The sequence below is a fragment of the Meles meles genome, chromosome 16, assembly GCF_922984935.1.
Source record: "Meles meles chromosome 16, mMelMel3.1 paternal haplotype, whole genome shotgun sequence".
NCBI classification, from domain to species: domain Eukaryota; kingdom Metazoa; phylum Chordata; class Mammalia; order Carnivora; family Mustelidae; genus Meles; species Meles meles.
The window spans coordinates 18,055,997-18,068,607 of record NC_060081.1 but is presented as its reverse complement, the minus strand read 5'-3'; the positions used below and the strand labels follow the sequence as shown (position 1 = coordinate 18,068,607).

The window sequence follows — 12,611 nt, the reverse complement described above, 5'->3', positions numbered from 1 at the left end:
TAGAGAATGGACTGTCTAAATTAATGAGGTGAATGAACCAGTGGATCTTGCTGAAGTTGTGTTCAGTGTGAGCTACTCATCAGGGTCTTGATACTTTGGTGGTGTCATCTTGATTTGCTGTATCAAATACTGTGAAAATAGCAAATCTTTGCACTCCAATATTTGTGTTATGTAAAAATCCTGACACCTGACCATGGTGTACCATGGTATGCCAATTTTACCTGTGGCCAGCAGATGGCAGTGTTCAACCCAGTTCAGTTCAACTCCATAAGATGACTTACTTGATCAGCTAAAGTTTTCCTGCCCACCTACCTCAAGTCCTGGTAGGTGTAGGGATGTGGCAGTAAACAAAAACAGAACCACTAATCACCCACATAGAGTTTGTTGTTCTGTACTACCTATAAGATGAGAAAGCCTTTAAATAATCTACAAAAAGAGAAAGCCTTTAAATCTAAACCTTTAAAACTTCAGGATGTTGTCCTGTTGTCATATTGGTAGATGCGGAAGGTAGTGGGGATGAACACACACAAGAACCAAGAACCAGCATAAAAAAATAAAATTTAAAAAGGTTAGTAGAGGGGTGCTTGGGTAGGTCAGTACATTAAGCGTCTAACTCTTGATTTCTTTCATTCTTTCTTTTTTTAAGATTTTATTTATTTACTTGACAGAGGGAGAGAGAGAGAGAGAGAACAAGCAGGGGAGCATCAGGCAAAGGGAGAAGCAGACTTCCTGCTGAGCAGGGAGCCCGATGTGGGGCTTGTTCCCAGGACCCCAGGATCATGACCTGACCTGAAGGCAGATGCTTAACCAACTGAGCCACCCAGGCGCCCCCCTCCCCCAACTCTTGATTTCTGCTCAGGTCATGATCTCAGTGTCCTGAGATTGAGCCCATCAGGCTCCACACTGGGCATGGAGCTTGCCTAGGATTCTCTCTCTCCCTCTATCCTTCCCCTATCACTCCTTCTCTATATCTCCCCCCCCCCCCCGCAAAAAAAAAAAAAAAAAAGAAGTCAGTAGAGTCACAGAGACAAATGACAGTGTTTCACTGGCAGTAAAAATCTTGTTTCAATAATGATCATAGGGAAGCAACCAATGTTTAGGGTCATGATGCAGTCTATTGTCTTATATTTAAGACTATGAGATCAGAGTCTCCTACCTGTAACCCCAGGCCAGATGTGTTTAGAGTCAGAGTCTTGGAGATTTTGGAAAAGCAATATGCTATATATTATGTAACACCCCCAATGTAATCTGGGGGAGCCCTCTAATCAAATGCATTCATACTTATGCAGTAAAATACAAGAAAATTCACACTATAATTTATATACACCACCCCTATGCCAATTAGGTTTGTTTTGCCAACAGCTTTTGTTTTTCAGAGATTTGGAATGGCAGATAAGCATTTTGGATCTATAATACATTATTCCATGACAAGAAAGAATCCAACCCCCAAAAAAAATCTCCAAAAAAAAAATCTAGTTTTCTGGAAAATGGATTGTCAGTCTATAGAAGCTTGTGAGCGTTTGATTTCTATATAGGCATACCTCGTTTTATTGCAGGACACTGTGTTGTGCTTCACAGATACTGCCCGGGTTTTTTTTGTTGGTTGGTTTGTTTTTTACAAACTGGCACTTTGTGGCAGCCTTACATTGAGCAAATCTGTTGGTGCCATTTTCCCAACAGTATTTGCTCACTCATGTCTTCGTATCAGATTTGGTAATTCTTACAGTATTTCAAAGTTTTTCATTATTATTATACTTGAGTCGCTGCAATCTCGTGATAAAACTCTGATGGATGAGGAGTTACTTCTTATGGATGAGCAAAGAAGTGGTTTTGTGAGATGGAATCCACTCCTGGTGAAGACGCTGTGAAGATTGTTGAAACGACAGCAAAGGATTTAGGATATAACATACACTTAGTTGATAACGCAATAGCCACAGGTGGAGAAGATGGACTCCAATTCCGAAAGAAGTTCTACAGTGGGTAATACTGTCAAACACCATCACTTGCTACAGAGAAATCATTTGTGAGAAGAAGAATCAACCTGTGTTACAAACTTCATTGTTGTCTTATTTTAAGAAATTGCCTTTAGCAACCACCACCCTGATCAGAGTGTAACCATCAACATGGAGGCAAGACTCTCCAGTCACTAAAAAGAAAACCACTCACTGAAGCTCACATAATGATTCACCTTTTTTAGTAATAAAATATTTTAATTAAGATATACCCATTGTATTTTTAGACATGATGCTTTTGTACACTTACAAGACTACAGTATCATGTAAAGGAGAAACACTCTCAGCGTTGTGAGAATATAAACTCATGACTTTTATATGCACCAGGAAACCAAAAAGTTCACTTGACTGGCTTTGTTGTGATATTTGTTTGCTTCATTGCTGTGCTCTGGAACCAAACTTACAGTATTTCTGACATATGCCTATGTTTGTTTATAAATTTGTTCAGTATTGTTAGGTCCTGGGTATTGTTATTCTTGAATTTTTAAAAACTGAAATGAATTAGAATTAATTTCATTTGAGAATGTTTAATGTGGTATTTTGAGAGAATTAAGACTATTGCAGTATCAGGATTGGAAATTATGATTTTGGTAAAATGAATGTTTTGCTCATTATCACTCACAAATTAAACATGACTTGGGATTTCTGCTAAGTTTCAGTGTATTTACCAATTAAAAAACACAGTTAACTAAAAAAAAAAAAAGACACTGGATCAAAATAATCAAAGCCTTTCATTGTTTATGGTCATGAAGAAGTTGTCAAGTTTCATTTAACTTGAAGAAAACATGAAGGAAATTTACTACACTATCTTGGTGTTAATATGGTGCTAATGATCTTCATATAATCTAGGTTTTAGAAGACTGATTTTTAAATTTTTTTTTAATTAAAAAGTAAAACCTAAAAACATTTTTGTCACAATTTCTCTAAGTGACAAAAGATTCTAAAAACAAAGTTATTTCCAGGAAGTCAGGAGGATCTCCAAATGAATTATGGTAGTAGAAATGATCAGGATGAGAGGAAAACAGCAGGGATGACCGAAGAGTTCATGGAGCTTTCAGAAGGGAACAACAAAACCGGACCAGCTTTCTTAGCTTGGTGCGTTATGCCTTCTACTACCTGATTTCACAACGCGTCTATGTTTGTTTGCTTCATTGTTAAGTCTTTATGTGGTTTTCAAAAGTACTTGGAGCAGCTTACATAAACATACGTAAAATAAACAGTTAAACAAGTATATGTGGGAGAGAAAATCAGGGTCACACAGGAAGAAAAATAAGGAAGGAAGGTAGGGGAAAGAGTGGGAAGCTGGGACATCACCTTTGTACATCTTGGCTTTGAGCTTTATCAGTACCCAGGTTAGAAGAGAAGAACTCTCAGTGCAATGAGAATATAAGCTCACTGAGGTTAGAGAGCACCATTTATTCATTGTCACCATTCTGGGACATAGCTATATGTCTTAGAACAGGCATGTGATAAATGTGTATTAAATGAATAAAGATTTATAGTGTCTCTAAGGTTAAAAATAACAGTATTGGTCTGTGAAAACAGAACTTCTTTTAGCATTCAGAAATTTCCTCTTGGTCTTCATAAGAGACACTGTGGTTGCAGGGACCAACACTCTTGATAACATTTGGAAGAACGGTGCGGCAAACTTTATATGGAGATTTCATTTCGTTGTTTATATATGATTTTTTAAGAAGATTTTGTTTATTTATTTGACAGAAACACAGCGAGAGTGGGAACACAAGCGGGAGTGGTGGGGGCAGAGGGAGAGGGAGAAGCAGGCTCCCTGATGAGCAGGGAGCCTGATGTGGGGCTCAATCCCAGGACCTGAGCCGAAGGCAGACGCTGAATGACTGAGCCACTCAGGCACCCCTTGTTTATATATTATTAATTTGTTCATCGAGCATACATTTCTTGATCCAAGTTTTCCCAAGACATAGGGCTTCAAAAAGTATCTATAGAAGAGCAAGAGTGTAATTAAACAAATAGGAAAAAGTGTTAGAGGTTGTATAATACCGTCTCCTTGGGGGATTGCTGCTGGTACTCAACTCCTAGAAGAACATGTAGCACATAGTCGGGACTTGGTACCTCTTTGTGGAGTGGGTTAGTGAAGAGTTCATCAGACAGACGGAAGAGAAGAGACTTCTAATGAGAAGGGAGCAGAATAGGAAAGGACTGGTGGAAATGCTGCTGGTGGCCTAAGAAGGAGGACAATGTGTGTGGGTGTGGGGAGTACTAGAGGTACTCGGTGAGAGGTTAGTCTGTTGAAATAAATCTGAGTCCTACCTGGAATGCTATCACAGGAGTTTTATTTATTTATTTTATTTATTTATTTTTTAAAGATTTTATTTACTTATTAGAGAGAGACCACAAGTAGGCAGAGCAGCAGGCAGAGGAGGAGGGAGAAGCAGGCTCTCCGCTGAGCAGGGAGCCCGATGTGGGGCTCGATCCCAGGACTCTGGGATCATGACCCGAGCCAAAGACAGCCGCTTAACCAACTGAGCCACCCAGGTGCCCCGGGAGTTTTATTTTATATTACGATTGTTAATTTTTTTCCATCAAAAACTGACCTTCAGCTGAAGGCAAGATAGAAGAGAAACCTAATGTGTATTACGTGCCAACACATTTGACACACATCCTCTTACCTAATACCCCAATTATCCTCTCAAGTATTGTTCCTATTTTCTGTAGAAGAAACTGAAGCTTAGAGATTTGAATGATTTGCCCATGATCACTGTCTATGAAAGAAAATTTTTACTCTTCTTAATGCAATGAAATTCTCGTTCTAAAAGACTGGCAGATGGGGAGATCTCAGGGAACTGAGCTGGTCCTTGCAGGTCCTGTCCTTGTACCCAGGTTTATTGTATTTGGAGAACAAGTCCAAAGTCTTCGCTCAGCTGCCTTGCCTCCTCATTTAGTCTTTGGGGCACAGAGAACAACTGAAAGTTGTAACAAAGCTATGGCCTAATGTTTAGGGTATAAACATAGAAACATCACCCATGAATTATTGTGAATTGCGTTTGGTGGTGAGACTGCATGCAGGTCTCTTTTGGCTTACCTCTGGCTATGTTCGTGTGAACAAGAGCATCTTTACTTCCTGCCACCGAGAACACTTTTAGATGCTAAGATCCTTGCCCAAGAGAGTGAATGCCCACAGAGAAAGTGGTTATTTCATACTTTGTCTATTGAAGACTAACTCGTAGTCAAGATATTTAATGTGCTTAGGTTTGTGTCTGCCACTTGGTAGATGCTCATGAATATCAGCCTTGCACTTTTGACAATCAAGCTCTCCCACATACTTATGCTTGTGGCCTTGCAGATTCAGTGTGATAATCATATCAACACAAAAATAGATTCAATATTCACTGTAAGGATAGGCAATGCATATGCTTTATTATGAGATTATTATGAGTTGAGGTCGGTGCCTCAGTATGTCTGTCTCTCCTCATCTCATGGTTTCTAGTGAACTAGAAAGGAGTGTGAAGGGAAAAAGAGACCCTCTTCCCAAATCCGTACCGATGATAAGAACCCAGCAGCTTTTCAGCCATCTTCCTGGGTGATTGTTCAGGCTGCAGAGAGAACCCGAGGAAGAGATGCTGAATAGCTGTTAGAAATATTTTAGGAATCATGCAAAATTAGAGGAGTTGCAAATGACAGGTGAAGTGTCTGGTTTTCTAAAGAAGAGAGACACTTTTTGACCCTTGGATGGTAAATTTCATTTCATTTCTCAGAGTCGGATGGAAATTCTCAAAAAGGTGGTGTGTGAGCATCTGCAGAGGAAGCACACACCCCCTCCCCGCCCACCAAATCCATTCTTCCAAGTTTCACAAAGAACGGGCCATGCCAGACCAGGGCCATTTCTTCTGGGATGCCAGAAGATAGCTCAGTTGCCAGTTGGATAGCTCAGAAGGTCATGTATTTGCATCTCAGCCAAGAGTCCTAATACAAATTGATTTTTATTTATTTATTTAATTTATTTTAGTGCCTGTTCTGTGTCAAGCACTGTGATAAGCACTGGGGATAATGGAGCTAAAGGAGTTCAGTTTCATGATGTCAGAAGTACTCTGTTTATCAAATTAATGCGTACAAAGGAGTGGTGGAATTAATTAGATTGGTTAGTTAATAAATGAGTTAATAAACACATTTTTGTAATGATGCTTATACAATTTTTGGATAAACCATAAATGGTAAGAAAATGTTATTCATTGACGGATCTAGTCAGAAAGACGATTTTTGGTGCATGACAAAGACCAAAATTGAGATGAATTATAACAATAACAAAGTTCTATGTTCCTTTCTGCTTATTTTAAAAATCTAATTGTTTGTATGTTTGTGAATTTGTGTGTTAAAGATTTAGTGTCAATGAATAGATCTTTACTATAAACCTTTGTGATTAAATAAAATAAAACCTTCCTGAAAAAATCCCTCCTCCTCTCCAAAGAACAGTGTTGGTGCCTACAGCCACCGCCACAACCACACACCCACACCAGTGTTGGGAGAGGGGTAGGTGGGGAGCAGGAGAATGTGTCTAGGTTGGCCAGAAGCTCATTGTTACAATCTCTGTGTGTGCTTCATTCTAATGAAACATTTTTTCCCACTGGGACATGAACTCTTCCAGGTCAGGGCCTGTGTACTGTAACCTTAATATCTTGCAAAATGCCTGGACCCCCCCAAGTTCTCAATAAGCACTTCCTTTTTTTTTTTTTTTTTTTTTTTTTTAAAGATTTTTATTTATTTATTTGACAGAGAGAGATACAAGTAGGCAGAGAGGCAGGCAGAGAGAGTGAGAGGGAAGCAGGCTCCCTGCCGAGCAGAGAGCCCGATGTGGGACTCGATCCCAGGACCCCGAGATCATGACCTGAGCCGAAGGCAGCGGCTTAAACCACTGAGCCACCCAGGCGCCCCTCAATAAGCACTTCTTCAAGAGTATTTCCTCCTTCAACCCCCCCCAAACCCCTTAATTTGATCTCATATTGCATTGATTATGGAATAGCATCTGTATTAGTTTTTCACGGTTGCTGTAACAAATTGATAAAAAGTTAGTGGCTTATAAACAATATAAATTTATTGTCAGTAAAGGTCCAGAGGTCAGCAAACCCCAAAATCAAGGCGTTGGTAATGCTGTGTTTCTTCTTCAGGGAGGCTTTCGGGAGAATCTGTGTTCTTTTCCTCTTCCAGGAACTAGAAGCCATCCACATTACTTGGCTTGTGGCCCCCTCAAACCAGGAACTTTCTGACCCTTTTTCTTGTCACATTTCTTTCTTTGACCATTCTGTTAGAAGAGATTCTCTACTTTTCTTTTAAAGAGTGATATGGTTAGATTGGATCTACCTGTATCATCCAAGATACTGCCATAAAGAGTAACCTATTCACAGATTATGTGATTACAGTTAGGACTAGGGTGTGGACATTTTTGGGAGACCAGTACTCTGCTTATCATAGCCTCCAAATCAGAAAGGTGATAGTAATAAGGTATTAGACTCTATGCAGAATATTTTACTATGCCTCACTTAAATTGAATACTTGAAAATTGTAGCAAAGAACCAGAACAGTAAGGAGATTTGGAGTTGTGCCAGTCTAAGGGATATTTAAAGGAATAGGAAGTTTAGCTTAGAAAAGAGAAGATCTACATGTAGGGGTCCAGTGGCAGTTGTGGTTTGAGGAGGCACGAAATGACCACTTCTTCAAAATATCAGAAAATTCTGTGGCATGACGGGATTGTACACTTGTGCTGTGCAATCTCAGAGGACTGAATAGGATTAATCTTGGAAACTTTAGGGAAACAGCTTTGCGCAGAAATTAAAGCTGGGTTGTATGAACATTAATGATGTCCTTCAATACAGCAAGCTAGAAATGGCATGACTTGATGTCACGGGGATCTTACAAAAGAGATTTGAGCATTAGGACAGCTCAGGTGGACTGTTAAATTCCATTTAACCCTCACAGCCACCAATTCTGTGACTTAGAATTCCATTCATGACCTTTGGGCCCCTCCGCTGTGTTTAGTTGAAACTGGCCAAGGCCTTACATCCTTACTGAAGAGTCGTTTCTTGCCTTCACCAAATCCATATTTAAGGATCTGTCCCAGACCAGCAGAAGAATTGGTGAAGGAAGATAGTAGAGCTGATGCCTCTTCAGAAGAGGCAGTAACTCATGTTATTGTTGAGAATATGTATTTTTTAAAAATACCAGTAGCCATAGAGATAGAGATAGTACGAATTTTAAAATGCTACACCGATACTTAAACATACTGTCTGACATATTCAGACATGAAAAGAGAACAACTGCAGAAGACAAAGCATGAAGAAAGTATCGATTCATCAGGTGGTTTGTATAAGGATCGAGTATGACACACAAGGAAATCAGCTCTTTAAAACGAAGGGAAGAAAAAAAAAGGGTAGACTAGCTTCTTTCATCTTAATCCATATAACAATGTATTTTGAGACTTTTTTTAACCTGTCCACGTTGGGCCTGGTTATTTGAGTGACTTGTACAAGATCTGGGAGCTGTGGTAGAAAATGCTGTTTTTGCATAAAAACATATGTAGCATGAAAGTATTTTTTTATATTTTAAATAGTTTGTTACTTTATAATTGATTTTTAAGTATACATATGTGTAGTTTATAAATCTAGACTCTACTTTGTGTTACATATTCAATTAGACTACCCAGATTATTTTGTATCCCAAAAGTATCCAAAAGGAATTAAGAAATTAATTACAACTTCACTTGTACTCAAGAGAACTCTTTGTGGTTTCTTATAGCTGCTATTTATCTATCTTCAAAGAGAGTCTTAAATGCCTTTGGCTTTGGGGTTGTAATGGTCATTCTAGACTAAGAGAGGCTTGTTCAGACACTTAAGATGGTGGGCCTATACTGCCAATGACTGCATACCACTGTATCTTCTTTCCACGTCTATGGATTACCCAATCGCAATAATGGTCATTCTAACCAGTTCCTGATACTCCTCTCCCCAGTCAAGGGAAGGTCAGCTATTTTTTGATCCCCATGAGAGAGAGACAGCTCCTCAATCAGTATCCTAAATATAGCTGGCCATTCTCAGCTGCTGGGCTGTTGGGCTCCCCTCCAGGGGAGAGCAAAGGGAACACAAATCCACCCACGGGGTGTAAGTGAGAAGCCACCACAACAAGAGCTAGGAGAGGCTTCTCAAGAAGATCCTACTTACTCAAAAAATCTTTCTTCTTCTTTTCTTTTGTTTTCTTTTTTTAGTTGAGAAGCTAAGTGTCTGCCATTTTTAAATTTCTCATTTTATTTAAAGGGAAACCAGTGCCTTGAAAATGAGACTAAATATTGCCATCTTCTTTGGGGCTCTCTTTGGTGCTTTGGGGGTTTTACTCTTTTTGGTGGCCTTTGGATCGGATTATTGGCTTCTTGCAACTGAAGTGGGGAAGTGTTCAGGTGAACAGAATGTGCGTTTCTTCTTTCAAATACTGATGTACTTGGTAGAGACGAGGATAGCCTTCCTCTTGAAATCAGAGAGTAGTCGTGGAGTGCCTGTTTCTTCACAGAAGAGATAGGTAGAAAGCTACTGACCATTACTATTTGGGATAAAATACATTGCTTTAACATTTTCCTGGATATGGTAACTTAAGTTATGTACTTTGTGTTGATGGAAATTTACTTCATTTGTGTTCTGTGTAGATAGAGAACATCACTTTCCACCATGAAGGATTCTTCTGGAGATGTTGGTTTAATGGGATTGTGGAAGAGAATGATTCCAGTATCTGGAAGTTCTGGTACAGTAAGTGCAATTTAGCTTTATTTTCCCCTTTGTCATTAAAATAAGAATGAACAGCTTCTTATTTAGTACAGATCATTTACAAGACAGGATTGGATTCTTAACTATAGAATCTTGATAGGACATCTTCAAAAGACTCATGAAGTAGTTCTTTTTCAGTACATAGAAATGGCTACATGAATAATTATTTTATTTTCTAACCTAAAGTAGGAGTCTGAATATTTATGGCAAAACTGAATTATATGCTGTTTCCTTGTTCTGATTTAAAATGCCCTAACTTTAATAAAACCAACAAAAAACAAAAACTCTTGATATTACCTAAAATATTTTTCTATTATTGCTATGTTGCAAATAATTTTTTTTTTTTTTGGTTATCCCTCGAAACCTCAAATTTAAAAATTTTGAAATAGAGATGTGTTATTTTATATTCATGACTTTAAAGTTAAAAATCTTTTTAAATAATAAAACTTAATTACCAGCCACAGTGGATGAAAGCTCACTCTGTTTGGGCTTTAACAAAGTTTGTGGGCAATATGAAGAAATGTCTGGCTTTTGATGTTTGCATTCTCTCATAGAAACTTGAAAGTTCTCTTTTGAAGTAGAAAAGCCTCTTAAAAATATGATACATTCTTTTCACTGTATTTCCTATATAGCAAGTCTACAATCTTTAATCTGTAATCTTTGAAAATAACTAGCTTTTATCTTACCCCAAAGGTTATTGTAAGCTGAAATTATTAGTCTCCTTATCATATACTCCTGCGATATACCAAAATATGGTATATACTCCTGTGATTTATCAAAACATGTTATTTATATATATAATAAAGAATACATAATAAAAATATGAGATCTTGGAAGACAAGCAAGCTGACAGCAAGTAGGCATGTGTAAAAGGAACCAAGTAATAATGAGATGAAATTTTGCAAGAAATAGTTGACAGGCTTTCTTACAGACATTTTGGGGAAAAGAAAAAGTGTCTTCCTATGAAAACTATTTAGACTGATAGAGTAAGTCAGACTATGCAAGAGGAAGACTTTCCCAAGGACTTAGAGGAAAGAAGAATGCCACTCCTTCTTAAAGAGTACGCAGTGAAATCTTCAAGTTTTCAAACAACATAAAAGTTTTTTCTTGTATTTTTTCCAAATACTAAAAATGCATTTGAATTATTAACTTGTATGACCTATCATTTCCATCTTTTCCTTAAAAATAGAATATAGAATACTTTTTATGTTATTCAGAACTGATCAAGGTTAAATCTAAATTTATTAGATTTTTAAAACAATTACTTTTTGAATACTTACTATGCACGAAACATCAAATTAGGAACTAAAGAATATGTTCGCGAAAATAAATGAAGTGTAGTGCCTTTAATTTTAAGGTGATATTAGGGGCATTCTCTGCACTGAACTATGTCATGAGCTAGATGTTTTAGATGAATGAGCTTTCCAGGTCCCCTGAGCTGCCTGATGGGAGTTTTTTCCCCCTCATTCAACGGTTCTCTGAACTTGTTGATCTAACCTGCAGTTTGCTTAGCTTGTGCACCCCAGATCCCACGTTTCTCTCCTGTTAGGAACAAGTCTTCTCTCGTTTTCTCAATAACAACTACCTCTGTTTGGTCTCCTTTCTAGCCAATCAGCCAGCATCCAAGAACTGCGCACATGCTTACTTGTCGCCATATCCCTTCATGAGGGGAGAGCACAACTCAACCTCCTATGATTCTGCTATTAGTAAGTACCTTGGTCCACCGAATGCCTCTGAGAGGGACTTGTTTTTTTTGAAAAACAAAATAATAATAACACACTTCATTTCAACCCTTTCTCTGGTATCAATCTGTTATATATAAAATAATAGGAGGCCTTTTTAATATACCGTTTATAATTCTAATTGAATATAATTTCAGTTTTAAAGTAAAGCCATTGTAGGGCACCTGGGTGGCTCAGTCGGTTAGGCATCTGCATTCAACTCAGGTCATGATCCCAGGGTCCTGGGATCAAACCCCCCAACAGACTCCTTGCTTAGTGGGGAGCCTGCTTCTCCCTCTCCCTCTGCCGGCCACTTCCGCTGCTTATGCTTTCTCTCTTTCTCTGCCAAATAAATAAATAAAAATCTTTAAAAATATATAAATAGAAGTAAAGCCATTGTAATTTACTTGCTACTTATAAAGATATTTTTAAGTGTGTTTTATGATGTGGAAATAATGATACTAGGAAGAACTGATCTGAAACTAGTTTTACAAGAACAAGTAATCATAATACATACCCTACTTTTACAACATTGTTTTTGCAGCTGTTGCACATACAAATTTGATTATGTTACTCTTTTCCTATAAAATGACTGAACTTTGTTATATGTGAGAACTCAAAGAACAGTCAAACATCGTTAACTGAGATTCATAATTACCTAGTTTCTTTTGTCTTTTTGTACTATTTGTTCTATATAAAGTACACAAACTTAGTTTATACAGAAAATACATAATATATACTTAAATCTTGTTTTAGAGAAAGTACTTAAGCTCAATATGTCAACTTTATTCTTAGCTGGGTGTTTATCATAATCTTAAAACTAAGAATTGGTTCAGAATTTACCAATGTCATAAACAGGAACAAAAATATTTGTTTTTTAAAAGATAATAAGTAATATATTTAATGTTCTGGATAGACTTGTTTAGTCAGTATTCTCCAGAGAACCAGTAGGAGGTATACGGGTGGGGGTGGAGGTTGGGGAGTGAGGGTGATTGATTGATTGATGGATGGATGGATTGATGGATTGAGGGATTGATGGAGAGATTTTAAGGAACTGTCTTATGCCATTGTGGAGGCTGGCAAGTCTACAATCTGTAAGG

General features: G+C 37.8%; 1 protein-coding gene across 1 annotated transcript in view; it reads left to right on the top strand.

Annotated features, from left to right (window-relative positions):
- The window catches only part of TMEM182 (transmembrane protein 182), a 93,195-nt gene that overhangs the window by 20,613 nt on the left and 59,971 nt on the right, over window positions 1-12,611 (top strand). The window contains exons 3-4 of the mRNA XM_045980400.1: window positions 9,673-9,772; window positions 11,398-11,496. Coding sequence (XP_045836356.1) covers window positions 11,454-11,496 — 43 coding nt within the window. The 5' untranslated portion in view covers window positions 9,673-9,772; window positions 11,398-11,453. The remainder of the gene's footprint in view (window positions 1-9,672; window positions 9,773-11,397; window positions 11,497-12,611) is intronic.